The sequence below is a fragment of the Peromyscus leucopus genome, chromosome 14, assembly GCF_004664715.2.
Source record: "Peromyscus leucopus breed LL Stock chromosome 14, UCI_PerLeu_2.1, whole genome shotgun sequence".
NCBI classification, from domain to species: Eukaryota; Metazoa; Chordata; class Mammalia; order Rodentia; family Cricetidae; genus Peromyscus; species Peromyscus leucopus.
The window spans coordinates 39,787,468-39,804,764 of NC_051075.1; the positions used below are offsets into that span (position 1 = coordinate 39,787,468).

At 38.5% G+C, this 17,297-nt stretch overlaps 1 protein-coding gene across 1 annotated transcript in view; it reads right to left on the bottom strand.

Moving 5' to 3' along the window:
- The window catches only part of Ccdc175 (coiled-coil domain containing 175), a 63,971-nt gene that overhangs the window by 31,732 nt on the left and 14,942 nt on the right, over positions 1-17,297 (bottom strand). The window contains exons 6-9 of the mRNA XM_028858274.2: positions 15,688-15,810; positions 13,842-13,951; positions 4,870-4,951; positions 419-555 (exon numbers count right to left, since the gene is read on the bottom strand). Of these exons, the coding sequence (XP_028714107.2) occupies positions 419-555; positions 4,870-4,951; positions 13,842-13,951; positions 15,688-15,810 (452 nt within the window). The remainder of the gene's footprint in view (positions 1-418; positions 556-4,869; positions 4,952-13,841; positions 13,952-15,687; positions 15,811-17,297) is intronic.

A 17,297-nucleotide genomic window follows, 5' to 3' on the forward strand; every position in this document is an offset into this window, starting at 1 on the left:
GGAGGTAGAATTACCAAGCCTTGGTGACCAAGTGGAGTTCAATAGGTAGTGAACAAGAAATGATTTCCTTGGGTACTGAAGTCACTGTAGGTAACCAAACTCCTGCCCGAGAAATGGAACACATATGCTGAGTCAGCTTTTGATAAGGGTAGATATTATAGCTCACTGGAAAGTCTCACCAGGTAATAATTGTTTACTGAGCCTGGTTTACAAGTGTTAATGATGCATTTAATTTTTATGGATTTGAGCTGATCTAGATGAGAAAAGCATTTCTTAGCACCATAGAGGCAGATTAGAAGTGTGCCTATTGATTACTGAGTAAAGAGTATCTTGTTGTAAACAGGGTTGAAAACTAAGATGAGCTTAGGTGGACAGTCACCACTTGGACGTAGCTGTGGCAAGCTGAGGAAAGACATACTCATCATAGACCTTCTGTTTCTGCAAGAACACTTTATCCTCCTCCTTCTCGACCATCTTAAACTGTCTCGTGAGTGAATGGAGTCTCTCTCGGAGAGTTTCGTTTTCTGATTGGACTTTCTGTCGTTTTTCCCCCACCTAGAAGAAAAAAGGAGAGAGAAAGAAATAGAATTAAAGGAATCGATTCGTGCTTCCTTGGGGATAGTGGTCTTGTGGTGAGCAGTATCAATAGTACTGCACATATTGCTCATAACATGGCAGGTCCCACACAAAGGGCAAACAACTTAATTCTACAGCAAATATATGTCTGCATGCTTTGAAGATTTTTCTGGGAATTATGACAAATATGCAGAAAGTTTGTAAACATTGACATGAAACCATAGAATAATACTTCCTGCTGAAAGGGAATATTATTAACAATCTTATTGTTAATTGTTAATTAACAATTAGTTAATTAACAATTAACAATAAGAATTAACAATTCTTATTAACAATAAGAAAATTATTAACTTTTTGGATTATGAAGTAACAATTTGGTGTCCCTTTTCAAAAATATAAGGTGTAATAGGGCAAAGAAAACATCATCTCATAGAAGCCATGATTCTCTGACCATGCTTGCTCCATGGTAAGTAGAACTGAACCTTCTGCATCCTTCAATTTCCCAGAAAAATGTGAGCATGATGAACCTGTTTCTTCAACCCAATACAAATGGGAAATGTTTGAAGAATAAGAAATCCTAGAAGCTTTTAAAAAGCAAACTTTGAGTTTTCTATGTATCGATAGAATTCACATGAAGTGATATATATGTAAGATATTGTAAATACTGTAGAGATACAGAATATGGGAGGATAGGCATTGTTATATGCAAGAATTGTGGTAATATTTTATAGAAGGGGTTTGGAATTTGAAAGAAATGTTTTGAGTCCAATTCCTTGACAGATCCAGGAAGATGATTGTGGTACTAAATGAGGACAAACAAACAAAACCACCCATGCTCATTGATGTTCCTCATGACCCATGCCCACTGATGTTCTTCATGACTCATGCCCATTGATGTTCTTCATGACCCATGTCCATTGATGTTCCTCATGACCCATGTCCATTGATGTTCTTCATGACCCATGCCCACTGATGTTCCTCATGACCCATGCCCACTGATATTCCTCATGACCCATGCCCATTGATGTTCTTCATGACCTATGCCCATTGATGTTCTTCATGACCCATGTCCATTGATGTTCTTCATGACCCATGCCCATTGATGTTCCTCATGACCCATGCTCATTGATGTTCTTCATGAGGTAAGATTCTGTAGTTGGAAGTCTATATTGAAATGCTTTAAGGGAGATAAAGTTAGGTTTAGTAGGAATGGTAGGCAGTTCAAAATAACCCTCTGGCTGAGTAACATGAAAATAATATGATGGGAATTGTCTTCTTGTGAGTATTAAATAACTAATAATATAGTGAGGTAGGAGTCAGCCTTTTCCTAGGAAAAAGCAAGAATATAGAGTGAAGTGGGTGCCACATAAAACTATTTCTGCCCTTAGAGCCTTCATCAATATGGAAAGTGCCATTCAGAGATTTAGTTTTCTTAGATGCTCAGGGGACAAAAGCCAATGCAGAGAGAAAATCCAGGTGTCAGGCCTGTTGAATCCTCCATCATTGTGGGCTGAGATGCCAAAGGGCTTTTTCAGGGAAACTTAAGGTGGATTAAGGTAACTTGGAACTGCTAACACCTCCCATGTCTGACATAAATCAGTGATGATCTTCTCCCAAGGAAAACATCATCATCATCATCATAGGTATCAAATTGTTGTTACAAACATTTTAAATGCACGATAGCCCGCATATGATTTCCCACCAAGAAAAGAGAGAGAAACAATGGACAACAGATCCACGAGAACATCTTCTATTAGCATCATCAAACACTAAACTGCACAACTACTGTTTATTATGACCAAAGAAGTATGGATGCTTGACAACTACGGCTGGGAATGAAAAATGGCAGCGTGCGATAGATTTGAAGAGGTACCAAATACTGAGCAAGTGAGAAATACAATAGCCCGGATTAAAAGCACCAATAATGCTGTTCTCTCTTGAGTACTATGGTGGGAAGAGAACACAGAACAGCATGGAAAACAAGCTGAAGGTAGAGTTATAAGCATGAGCAATAACATATACAGCCAGAGTCTGATAAAGAAGACAGAGTGGTGTAGCCATGTGTACATGTGACCGCAGAACTTAGGAGACACAGAAATCCACACTGTGAACAAGCCCAATAACATCAAACAAATGAACAGACAAAGCCAAAGAGAGAAATCTTAATGAGGATTAATCAAAAGAAAAGACTGGATACATCAGTAAAGCTGAATAGTTAAAAACAAAACAACCAAACAAAGAAAGAAAGAAGATTTGATACAAAGGAGATACAGGCAATCTTCATGGACCAGAAGCTTCCATACTATAAGGATATGAAATCCTTCTCAAGATCATTCATAGTCTTAGGACAAGACCCGTCAAAATCCAAACAGGCTTCCTAACAGACCATATTAGAAATTCAAAGGGCTAGGACTAGCTAAAATTGTCTCCTTTTAGTTATGAAGAATTATTTTAAACTTACTAAAATAATATTGTTACACTGAGAGAGGGATAAATAGTTCAAACGAGCAGAAGAGAAAGTCTGTAATCTGTGCATATATTTATGATATGATTCCCACTTGATTTGTAGCAAAGGCACAAAAGCAGTATCATTGATGAAAGAGCTGTTTTGACGAATTGGGAAAACGACTTTGATCTCACACCATAGACACATGCACAAATTCCAGATGGTTTGTAGACCTAAATGTGAAAGGTCTAGAAGATAATGGCAGAGAATATTCTTGTGACATAGGCTACAAAAAAAAAAAAAAGAAAGAAAGAAATTAACCAAAAAGAAAAAGATAAACATTTATCACTAAAATTAATAAATTATATTCATCAGAAAATTATATATATACTGTACATTTATGCATAATTATTTACTGTTCTATGTATGTATGGTATTTTGTAATAAACAGGCTAGATTAGTAATGTATTATCAGGCCAAAGAAATGTTTGCCACAACATTGTTTACAATAGCCAAGGTATGCAGGCAAGCTTAAATGTCTCTCAATGGAAAGATAATGACAGTTGGCACGCAAGCGTGATAAAACACTATTCACCCTTTAAGCATGAGGAAATCCTGTTGTTGATAAAAATGTAAACTGGGGCAATGTGTTAGGTAAAATAATCTAGGTAGAGACATAAATATTTCATGGTCACATTTATGTATGTAAGATAAAAAATGTTGAATATGTAGAAGCAGAAAGTAAAATTGGAGCAACCAGGGGCTAATTACATGATGGAAGACTTGGGAGATATTGAGGTGGGAGAGCTCCCCTACACCCACTAAAATTTTTTGCCGTGGCTCACGGAGTAATCAGTGTTATTAAATTTGCTTCTAAAACTCATTGAAAGGATAAATTTTACATCTTTGTTGATTTGGAGCAAAACAGAGAGAGGAACTGTAAGAAAAGGGTCCTCACGCTAAGTGTGGACTGTGGGATTTGGTGTGATTATATGTGGGTAGAGAAGAGGGACCAAGGGCATTTCTCTCTCAATGGCAGTAATAAGGAACAGCTCAGGCATTTGTGTGTATACATAAATGAGTGGACCATACTATGCATACTGTTCTACAGTGGAGCACCTGCCATTCAATAACATATTGTGAGCAATACTAATACTCACTTAAGTGAGTGAGTTAGATCTAATTCATATTTCCTACTCCCTAATTACTACCCCAAATGAACACTTCATTGAGTATCTCATAGCTAAATCTCGGTTTATATTCATGGTTACTTATTTATTCAATTTCTTTTGACTTAAGTTTAGAAAATGTCTAGATTGAATTTCCATAAGGGTAAATTTGGTGTACATTTTAAAAAATCAAAATAAAAGCAAAACTTTGGAAAAATTTAAAAGACAAATAAAAATAGATTAAAAAGAAGCAAAATAAAATATCTAGAGAATTCTCTTGGTGATAAATCCAACTCAAACACCTTTAAATAACATTAATGTTATTAAACGTAGAATGATTGCCATGCTTTACAGATAGCACACAATAGCATGATGATTGTATTTCCCTAAGTAATTTACATGTCCATTAAACACAATTATTCCTGATATAAAACTATCAACCCACATGAAAACTAACCAAACCTGGGTTACTTTTCACACATTAATTTCACACAGACAATTTTTGCTGTTTCATACACTCAGAACTCAGCTAGCAGCTAAACTGTTTAAATTAGTTTCTGTGAATTATCATAGTGGTCTATGAAAAGTCTACTTTGGAAATATTCAACATTTAGTGTATATTTAACATATTAACTAAAAAAATAAGATGTATCCGCTAAGTCATTTCTGTCACCCTACCTGCTGTATTTTATTCAAGATCCCAGTCTTCTTGAAAGAAGATGAATTATCCAGGTGTTCCTGGTGAGTCTGAAAAAACGACCTTATGAACACGGGAAACAAAACCCATGAATGTTAGAACATGTTTTTCCACAAAGCCACACTTACTTACGGCGTCTTAAACTCTTTGCCCCATCTCTGTACAACCTATTTTTTTGTATTTAGTCCTCTATGTTTTTACTCTATTGAATTAATTAATTAATATACCATTTGTTTATTCATGTATTTGAGAAGAAATTATTGAACATCTGCACTGTGCAAGATTTGTTCTAGGTATTAAGGACACAAAATACGTCAAATCCTTACTCTTATGGAAAATTAAATCTAGTGAGTGGTCAGAATAAAAATGACATACAAAAATTAAACTATATTTCAGATAGTGTTATATATTCCAAAGAGTGCAAACTAAGGTAAGGATATTAATACCCTGAGAACAAGAGTATCACAAGTGACAAGTGATTTCAGATGATCTCTACAGGGCTAACCCACGGAAGACTTAATTGCTGGGAAGGAGCCAGCCACATACAGATCTAAAAGACCTCAGCACGGATAAGACCCAGAGACCAGAGATAGACTGGTATTGTTAAGATGGAAGGGTGACCTGACTGTAGCGGGGACATGGTGATTAGATCATGTGGGATGTTAAAGGTCAGGCAGGATTTCATATTTGATGGTAAAGGGAACCAGGAAGGAATCTTTAGAGCAGAGGAGCATCATGAATTACTCTATGCTTTGTAAAGAGGATTCTGATGTCTTTATGGAAAAAGACAAAATGGAGGAAGAACCATATTGACAGTGATGGCTGTAGTCTAATCAGGCAGGGTGATAGTAGAAAGCGGGCATATATAGGTGTATTCATGTATGGTGGTTTGAATAAGAATGGCCCCCATGGATTCATATATTTAAATGCTTGGTATATAGGCTGTGCTTCCTGCTTTAAGCCTGAAGTGTGGGGTTTATCTGGCTAGGTGGAAAGGTTGAATATGGCATGAGAGAGTCCTGTGGCTTGCGGGATTTAGAGGAATTATTATCCTGGCCCAAACCTAGAGCTCCTTTGCAGTGTAGACAGGGAACTCAGACTAGGCTGGTGCACTGATTGTGGGACCTGGGCTAGACCTGCGGGGTTGCATGTTATGGCGGAAGAGTAGATTTGTTTAGCACTCGAGTTGTGTTGTAGGTAGGTAGTGAGGAAAGTCTGAATTGTAGATGACTCCTAGGCTTTTGGCATGAGAAACAAAGTCCAGGAAGTACATCCTGTATACCAGGCTAGTTCCCTCTGTCCACCTGACTTCATTCTATCGGGTCCAGGGTCCCCCCACAATAATGGGGGACAGACCACTAAAGTCTATTAAACCAGAAGCAAACTTTATTCCAGAAATAAACAAAGGGGGAAAAAATTCACTGCGAGGCACAAAAGCCTATGAGCTAGCTGAGACCACAGCCAGTGTTCAGGCAATGGAGGTGGGTTCTGGCCCCCTTTTTATAGTAAGATGGAAAGCATCAGGCATGGGGTGCATGCTAGGAGTCATGGAGAAACATCAGGCATGGGATGCATGCCAGAAGTCATGTAGCAACATCTATTAAAAGTTAACTTTGGTCCAGGCAGTTGTTGACTATAAGGGGCAAGGGGGTTAAAAGTTAAGCCCTGGCTATTGACAGAGGAGCTGGCTGTAAGCAGAGTGCCATTGTTAGAAGCCAACCTTTAGAGCTGATGACTGTCAGCTTTTATTTTTTAGGTTTACAATTTTATATTTCTGGACCCTTCAATTCCTCCCAAGTCACTTCTAACTTTTAGATCCAACCTACCTCTACATCTGTTCTTCTTCCCTAAACTGTTCTGCCTATAACAAACTCAGAACTAACAAAGGGATGCTTAGATCTCATTGAAAGAATATCAACAATAAGAAAAATCAAGTCAGCATTTTCTCTCTAAGTCCTACCAGGCTTATCTTGAAGATAAGAAGAGGATCTGGACCAAATAAACAAGACATATGAAAAACAAAAGTAAAAACAAACAAACAAACAAAACAACCAAATGTTCAAATGATAGGCATGGATGAGGAAGAAGAATTCCAAGTCAATGGAATAGACCAGATCTTCAAAAAGATCAAAGAAGAAAACTTTACCAAATTAAGGAAAGATACACCTATACTGACACAGAAGCACACAGAACACCAAAATAAATAAATAAATAAATAAACAAACAAATAAGTAAGTAAAACAAGACTAGAAAAAAAGAATTGCCATGGCATATCATAGTTAAAATACTAACTATCCATAACAAAGAAGTGTATTGAGAGCTGCCAGAGAAAAAAACACAAGTCACGTATAAAGGAAAACCCATCAGAATAGCAGCTGATTTCTCAATGGAAATGTTGAAAGCCAGAAGAGTCTAGAGAAATGCATTTCAAGTTCTAAAAGACCACGAATGCCAACCTAGACTAACATACCCAGCAAAGCTATCTGCTATAATTAAAAGAGAAAGAAAAACTAACTTAAACCTAACCACAAACTAACGACAACCTAAACAGCCTTAAAAAAACTCTGTATCCAACAAAACAAACAGAAAGAAAATATAGAAAGCATTATATTGGGTTAAAGAGAGAAATGAGGGAAGTAGAGAGACTAGTAAGAAATACAGAGCCAGAATGACGGAAACACAACATACCTCTGAGAAAACAAGCAGTATCACCAAAACCCACAATGACCACAATTAACGTACACATCTCAACAATAACTTTAAATATCAATGGCCTCAATTCTCCAATAAAAAGAAATGGGCGGGTTGAATGGATCAGGAAACAAAATCCATCTATCTGTTGCCTACAAGAAACACATCTTAGTTTTAAAGAGAGGCACTGCCTTAGAGGAAAGGGATAGAAAAAAGTACTCAAATCAGATGGGTCTGGGAAGAAAGTATATGTCACTATCCTAACCAACATCTGATAAAATAGATTTCAAACTAATACTAATCAGAGGAGATCAAGAAGGACACTTCATTCTAGTTAAGAGAACAGTTAACCAAGAAAACATTCCTATCCTAAACACATATGCAGGGTATCTAGACCAAAAAGAAACAATAACATCAATAAAAAAAACCCAGAATTAATTACCATCATACATAAATTGGACCATACAGAATGGTCTATACAAACACCAAAGAATACACAGTCTACTTAGCAGCACGTGGAAGCTTTTCTAAAACAGACCACATCCTGGGACACAAAACAAATCTTTACAAATCCATAAAGATTGAAATCAGTCCTTGTATCTTATCTGATCATAATACAATAAAACTTAGAATTGACAACAACAAAAACCCAAAAAAACATTTTTTTTCTTTTCTTTTTTCCTAGGGGACCCAACTCTCTAACACAGACATACATACCTGTGAGAAATGCACACCAAAAAAAGAATATTAAAGTGTAGCTCTCCAATAATGGCTTTCGGTGGGTGAGCAGGAAGGGAAGGACTCAGTTCTATTTAAGGGGCAGGCCACTGAGAGTTCGACCACCAGCCAGAGAGAATATAGATCACACAAATTGGACTTTTTTTGTTTAGTTTGGTTTGGTTTGATTTGTTTTTTTAAAACAGGGTTTCTTTGTGTAACAGCCCTGGCTGTTCTAAAACTCACTTTGTAGACCAGGCTGGCCTCACACTCACTGAGATTTGCCTACCTCTGCAAAAAACAATTTTTAAAAAGTCTTGTAGTAAATATGCAAACTCATGGAGATTAAACAACTCATTACTGAATGCTAGATGGATCAAAGAAGGAATCAAGAAAGAAAAAACTTCCTGGGGTTAAATGAAAATGAAAACACAATACAACAAAACTCTGGGTCACATTGAAAACTCTCCTACAAAGAAAATACATAATGCTAAGTACCTGCATTAAAAAAATAATCAGAAAGAGCATAAATAAATGTCTTAAAGATGCAACTCAAAAAGTTGGAAAAACAAGAGCAAAAAGTAATAAAAATCAGAGTAGAAATCAATGAAATAGAAACAAAGAAAATAATACAAAGAACCCACAAATCTAAGAGCTGATTCATTGAGAAGAGAAACAAAATTGACAGATCTCTGACACAAGCAACCAAAAGAAAGAAAAGGAGGAATCAAATTAACAGAATAAAAAATGAACAGAGAAACATTGCAACAGACACCAAAGAAATTCGTAGCATTGTACATGAATATTTAAAAAAATCTGTACTCTATTAAGCTGCAAAACCTAAAAGATATGAATGAATTTCGAGATTCAACCCAACCCGCTAAACCAAGAGGAAGTAAACACCCTAAAATAGACCCATAACAGAGCAGGAGATTGAGATGGTAATAAAAGGCCTTCCAGATATAACAAAATAAAACAAAACAAAATCAAGAGCCAGGTGGATTCATAGCAAAAGTCCAACAAACATTCCAAGAAGTTCTACAGTCAATCTTCCTTAAAGTATTTAAAAAATAAATAAATAACAGGAAGAGCAGTTCCAAACTCCCCAAACCAGTGCTACTCTAATACCCAAAGCAGGTAAAGACACAGCAAAAAACTACAGGCCAATATTCTTGCTGAACATAGACTCAAAAGTACTCAATAAAATACTTAAAACGGCAATGCAGACATATGCTAAAAAGATAATCCACTACGGCCAAGTTGGCTTTATCCCCGAAAGGCAGGGATAGTTCAACATATGAAAGTCAATACATTTCTTAAACCACATAAATGGACTTAAAGAAAAAAAAAATCACATGATCATGACAATAGATGCAGAAAAGGCCTTTGACAAAATCTAACACGCCTTCATGGAGAAAGTCCTAGGGAATGTAGGGCTGGAAGGAACATACCTCAGAATAATAAAAGCTGTATATGAGAAATCCACATCCAACATCATCCTGAACAGAGAAAAGCTTGAAGCAATCCCTCTGAAGTCAGGAACAGGATAAGGATGTCCCCATCCCCATTCCAACACTGTACTAGAAGTACTAGCTGGAGCAATAAGGCAAGAGAAGGAAACTGAAGGGGTACAGACAGGGAAAGAAGTCTAACTATCCCTATTTGCAGATGATATGATACATTAAAGATCACGAAAATTCTACCAGAAAACTTCTAGAAATGGTAAATAAATTTGGTAATGTGGCAGGATACAGAATCAACTTGCACTCATCAATAGCTTTTCTACACAACAACAACAAACAGACAGACAAAGGACCTTGGACACACTCCCATTCACAAGAGCTTCAAGAAAAATAAATTATCTAGAAATAAACCTAACTAAGGAAATGCAGGACTTATACAATGAAAACTTTAAACCTCTGAAGAAAGAGATAGATAAAGACAATGGAAAATGGAAAGACATCCCATGCTCATGGATTGGTAGAATTAATATTGTGAAAATGCCCATTTTACCAAAAGCTGTTTACAGATGAAATGCAATCCCAATTAAAATCCCTATCTCATTCTTTGAAGAAATAGAAAAAAACTATTCTAAAATCAATATGGAACCACAAAGAAACCAGGATAGCCAAAACAATCCTGAGCAAAAAGATAAATGCTAAAGAGAATACAATTGCAGATCTTAAGATACATTACAAAGCCATAATAATAAAGACACTATGGTACTGGCATGAAAACTTATGTGGACTAAAGAAACAGAAATGAAGACGCAAACATGAGCACATGTAATTTCAAACACTCAATATTTGACAAAAACACCAAAAACATAAGCTGGAGAAAAGAAAGTATCTTCAACAAATGGTGCTGGGAAAACTTCATGTCCACATATAGAAGAATGAAGTTAGACCTATATCTATCACCTTGCACAAAAACTAACTACAAATGGGCCAAAGACATAAGCATGAAACCTAAAACACTGAAACTTCTAGAAGAAAACATAGGCCAACTTTATATGATATAGTTGTAGGAAAAGATTTAATAAACAGGACTCCATGTGCCCGAGAATTAAAGCCAACAGTGGACAAGTGGGATTTCAAGAGATTAAAAAACTTCTATACAGCTAAAGAAACAATCAGTCAGGTGAAGAGGAAGCCCACAGAATGGAGAATGTATAGAATTTTCAAAAATCTAAAAATGAATCAGCCATATGGTAATACTATTCTTTGGCATATGCCCAGAGAACTCAAGATTCCACTCCACAGATGCTTGCTCAGACGTGTTAGTTGCTGTTCTCTTCACAATAGCTAAGAAATGGAATCAACCCCAATGTCCTTCAACCAATGAATGAATAATGAAAATGTGGTACCTACACACTATGGAATACTACACAGCTGTAAACAAAAAACCAAATCAGGAACTTTGCAGGTAAACAGAGGGAACTAGAAAATATCAGACTAAGTGAATAACAGAAAGATCCAGACCAAGAAGGACAAATGGTGCATGTTCTCCCTCAATGGAGGCTCCTAGCTCTGAATCTTTAGATATGAGTACATAACCTGTAGTAATTCAGAAACCAAGAAATTAAAAAGGATCCACTGCCAGGATAGGGGAGTTTGGGGGCAATATGGAGATGAATAGCAGGGTACAAATGATCCGATTAGGGAAATGGGAGCTTTCTGGGAAGGGAAAATACATGTGGACTGAACAAAGATAATACCAGTGGACACGCCAAAGTGGACAGGGAAAAGCCCACGATGGCTCAACCCTCATCGAAAAATACAGGCAACTGAGGAAAGCTGGGAGTGGGAGAGGTGATCTTCTCCAGGAATGAGCACACCAGTTGGTTGACCCTTGTCTAAACTGCCAGCCCTAAACACACACATACAAGCAGCATTATACGGACTGAATAGATTTCATTAGGACTATGCATATATGTACGTACATATATGCACATGTACATATACAAATATGCCTGCAATAACAATTAGTGAAAGAAGAGGCCGTGAATTTTAAGGAGAGATGGCAGGGACAGATGGAAGGCTGTGGAGGGAGAGAAGAGAAGAGAGACACGTAATTACGTTATAATCTCAAAAATAAAAAAGAAGAAATAATTCATGTCTTCTATATTTTTGACAGTTTTCCTTAGAAATATTGATGAGTTGAAACTATCATGTCACCGTTTCCCCCCCCCCAAGTTCTTTTGTTTTGTTTTTGGTTTTTTGGTTTTTTTGTTTGTTTGTTTGTTTGTTTGTTTGTTTTTTGTTTTTTGAGACAGGGTTTCTCCATGTAGTTTTTGTGCCTGTCCTGGATCTCACTCTGTAGACCAGGCTGGCCTCGAACTCACAGAGATCCGCCTGGCTCTGTCTCCCGAGTGCTGAGATTAAAGGCATGCACCACCACTGCCCAGCTCCCCACTAAGTTTTAATTATAATATTAACTGAGCTTTCCTATTTTAAAAATCTTATATCCAATATAAAGATTTTTGCGTATTTATAGAACCATGATGGGAGATTGGCATTGTATTCTGCTGTTCCCGTTTTAGAAGACAATTTTAATTAAAAAGCATTAAAATATGTGTGTAAATGATTCTATCATAAAGTGACTTGTCTTTTAGGCATCTGCTTGGACTACAGTTTATCTCCCCAGATGTCAGTGAATCACTGGGTTGGGCCTTGGAAGCCACATTACAAGATTCCATTTCCATGGCCAGACATGACTGGTCCAGGAAGCAAAGTCATGCCACGTACATTCTGATATGAATTCTGCTGGTCACGTGTGGCTGATGTGCTAGACTCGTCCCAGGTCATTTCAGAAGGTTTGGTACAGCCATACATTTACATATGCTCACCAAGAAGAGAGAACCGGGTACAGGTAAAGACAGAAGGCTGAAACACACTTCAAAGGAAGCAGGCCATGATCTTTTAGACAAAGGGAAGACTTTCTTCAGGTTCTGGGTGTGGTTCCTCACATAAGAATGATTTTTGCCCAAGGCTTCCCTGTGTTTTCTCAGTAAAGTTTGAAAGACTCCTTGGCTGAGCATAAGGCAAGTATTCACGATGTAGCTGGGTGTATTACAGACTCTGTGCCCCTCCAATGCCCTTCCCCATAGAAGACTTTTAGAGTGAGGAACTGAAGTTAGGCTAATACGTTCCAAAGACTTCCTTCATTTACCACGTGTCTACAGCACCTGCAATCCCCACCTGCACCCACCACAGATCATCTGAAATCTGGCTAAGGGAGGGGATGACTCTCTACAATCTCACAGATTTGCATAAACAAAATACATTTTCCATTTAATATTAGGATGTGTTCCTGAGAATGAAAGTAACATATTAGTTATTACCCTTTGAACCCTGACTGGTCTCCCAAAGGAGTCAAAGACTATGTCTCCCGGGTGTGTGGGAGCCCGTTCTCGGGTTCCTGGTGGCTTTACCCAGCAGGTCCGAATAGAGGATGATCAGGACCACGGGCATGAGTGCAGGTGTCTGAGATGGTCTGCACTTGGCTGTGCTGGGGGAGGAAGTCTTTTGCTCCACCCCTTGGCGTCTCTGTAAAAACCCTGGACCAGAGACAGTCGGGGCCCGTTGGAATAGGTTCCAGGCCCTCTCGAGGCTATCCTTTATTTTCTATCTGTTTATCTCCACAAGATTCTCCGCTATAAATCCTTCTATCTAATATTTCCTGCTGATCGCACTCAAGAAAACTCTGGGAAGCTGTGGGGGTGGTGGGTAAACGCCCCACAAGGGTGGTGATATGAGGCGCTTGTAGGGTCTCTAAGGGACAGGGCCCAGTACAGGTGTAAGGCCATTGGGACTGGGGACCACAGTCTCTTGTTTTCCTGCTTCCTGTGTTGTAAGCGGGTTCTCTATGTCATATGCTTGTCTCACAATGTACTGTCGCAGGGCAATGGGGCCGTCTGACCATGATCTGTGGCCTCTACAGCTGTGGGCTAGCTCACTATACCAGGCGTTTTGTTAAGGTGACGAAGAAAAGCTGACTAATTGGCATCTCAAGTGCTCCAGCAAAAATAAAGTGTCCCACTTACACTTTTTCCTCCATACTTGAGCACACTCTCTTCATGTCCTCTACCTTTCTCTCCCATATGGCTAATGATTCCTGCAGCCGCGTCATCTCTAAATTGTGATCGGTAAGCATCTATTGGAAAGTCAACAAAAATACAAAAATATGACATCCAGTCATCGGCGAACGATTCACAACAGCAATTCAGGTTCTCTAAGGATTTTATGCATCAATCGTACAATGTTTATGGTGGAGCCACACTTTAGTCAGAAAAGGTCATTTTTATGACATATATATACATACATATATATATATATATATATATATATATATATATATATATATATACTCAACTTGGCAAAAAAGCCCAATTCTGAAACAACAAGAAAACATAAAATTTGGTGGGGGCAGATGACTAAATACAGTAGTGAGTATATGTGTGTATGTGTGTGTATGTACATGCATGCGTGCACACACTTGTGTGTGTGCATGCGTGTGTACATATCTCCTCTAACAAACACATTTGTATTCATCAGGATGTAACTGGATGAGTCCTACTTTAGGTGACTGGTGTGTTATCTCTTCGGAGACAGATGTTAATTTAGTAACTCCCTAGAAAGCCACCCAACAGAGCAAAAGCTATTCAAAGTGGTTTCTCTCTCTAGAGCACCCTGTGATCGACTATAGGAACATGGGTCCAGAGTTAACTGAAATTCTAGAATAGCCATCAAAATCAGCAGAATGTTGAAAGGACTCTGATCAGTTATCAGGGCTGATGTTCGTTGCCCAAGTTTACATTGTCCAGTTTGGGTTTCATAAATCTTACATGCCAGCAAAACTGATGGGCTAATTAATATTCACTGTCTCCAGCCCTCAGCCACCCATGCTTGAAGAATCTCAGTCAATTCGTTTTCTGCCAACATTCCACCAGTTTGGCCTGGCCAAAGAGGTGAGTAAATTGAAGATTCCATGCGCATGTTAGTCTGTACTTTCCTGTGGCCTCAGTCTATACTTTGGGAATCTCCACAAAAATCCACTGTACTAGGCAATATTGCATTCTGCCGCCCCCCCCCCCCATTAAAAGGTTGGTAGATCAAACTTTAAGTTCGGGTCGATGTGACACTCACGTTTGGGGGTGTCAGGGGGTGCAGCAGGCTCTGGGGAAGAGTGTTACTGCTGCAAATTGACCTTAGACATCTTGGAATCTACTTTAAAAACTTCCATTTAATTTTCCTAAACTCTACTGGTGGAGAGCTTCCTCATACTTGGGGAGGCTCAAAGTGGAGGTGAGCTTTGGTATACAGATGAAGCAATGCTCTGCACAGCAACTTTCTTAAGCCTAGTCTGACCTCTGCATCTTTGCCATTTGGAAATCTAAAAACAGATAATGGTCTCTTCGAACACATATATGTGAGAAAAGTATTTTATTTTTACCAATGTTGTGAAAATTAGATGTCATAATGGACATATCATAATTAAGGCTGGCACGTGCACCTCATGGAACAGATGATGGAATTAGTGAAGCATTATGGGAGAAAAGTGTGCTGTTCCCCTGTAACTGCTGTATTGTGTGGTTTTGCCTGCGATTTCTGATATACTATAGGTCCATTCATTCAACTAATTGTGGTAAAAGATTAGCAGGCATTAACACATGTGTCGGTAGTTCTACGTGCAGCTTTTAAGATCATGTTCAAAGTATTTTTGTCCATCAAATACAGTCTAGGCATGCTATAGCACTTTAAAGAAGGCATCAGGAAATGTTAACATGCCATTGGCATCCTCTCAGAAGCGCAGGAAGATAAATAAACTTTAAGAAACAACCAGGTATGCTCAGATCGGGCTAGAGGAAGGAGGCGTTTGTTCTTTCTCACCACTGTGCTGGTGGTGACTGTTTGCTTCATTTTTATGATCTTATTCTGCAGTCGGGTCAGTTCTTTCTTCTTACTATATGTGTCCTTTCTGCTCGTTTCGCAGAATTGCTTAAACTCTTTCATCTGGAGCGACAACAAGAAGCCAGTTAAAAAGTCTACTAGCACACCAGAGTTGAGAAAGACCCTTCAGCTTGTCAGCCTAACTCATGTTTAATTCAAAAGCACCATTTTTCCCATCCAAGTAAACTAACACTTTCAAAGAAAATGAAACGAGGCCAGGGTGTGCTTGTTTCCCAGTGCTAAAGACAAACCCACGCAGCCTACGGGTCAAACTCCAGCTCTGCATCGTGGAGACGGTGCACTTCCAGGAGCCATGTGGCAGGGACCCCTGCTAAGAAAGGATAAAAGCATCTTGCCACTGGAGGGGCTTGCTGCAGCATCCCAGCAATGGGCACCACACTACGGCAGGTACATTAAGCAGAGAAGGGGAGTGAAGGAAGTAATCGCTTGTCTAGAAACCCCAGCTCACCCTCCCTAATGGAAAATAAAACCCAACTAAAGGTAGAGAGTACAAAGTGAGTACACTGGAGACAGGGCAGCTTAGGAGCTTGGACAATTTGTCCTTCTTTTACCCCAATCGAACATCTGGCCACATGTCAGACTCTAGGGGAATGAGTGATGCTTATTAAAATCAAACCTGTTTATTATTGGCTGTTTTTTTTTTTTTTTAACTCTTTACTCTTTGAGGGACCCCGCCATGCAGCTCACAAATAAATCACACATAGAGATTTTTTTCTTGCTTATAAATGCCTGGCCTTAGCTTGGCTTATGTCTAGCTAGCTTTCCTTAATTTAAATCATCCCATCTACCTTTTGCCTCTGGGCGTTCCTTTACTTACTTCTGTATATCGTACTTTCATATTTACTCCGTGGCTGGCTGTGTGGCTGGATGGCTGGCCCCTAGTGTCCTCCTTTTCTTGTTCTCTTGCTCCTCCTTCTTTTTCTCCTTCTATTTATTCTCTCTGCCTGCCAGCCTCCCCCCCCCATCCTTTCTCTGCCTTGCTAGTGCCTGTTCATCTCTTTATTAGACCAACCAGGTGTTTTGGACAGGCACAGTAACACAAGTAACTTCACAGAGTTAAACAAATGCAACATGAAAGAATGCAACACATCTTTGCATCATTAAACAAATGTTCCACAGCATAAGCAATGTAACACACCTTAAAATAATATTCTACAACACCTTTTTTGTCAGCAAACTGAAAGAATGAGGCAATAATGAGCAGAGAGGCATAAGAAAGCATAGTGAATGAAAACTCTGTGAACGCTAATGCCTGGCTGTCTTTTGATCGAAGCCATCCGCCACTTTTTTCAGTGTTATCTGTTCTGAATGAGTGTGACCATAATCAATCTCTATATACCAGAGTACAGATACATATGAGTGAAACTTGGTGATAGATACAGTTTGTTGAAAATTAGGGGAAAAAACCCATAAAATTAAAAAAGCGATGTAATAAATTAATCTTCCTTCTTCCCTTCCCATTAAATGTTGTGTCATTTAAGCTCAAGCTTGACTTCCTGTGTCTGAAGGTGGAAATAGGTGGCTCAGCG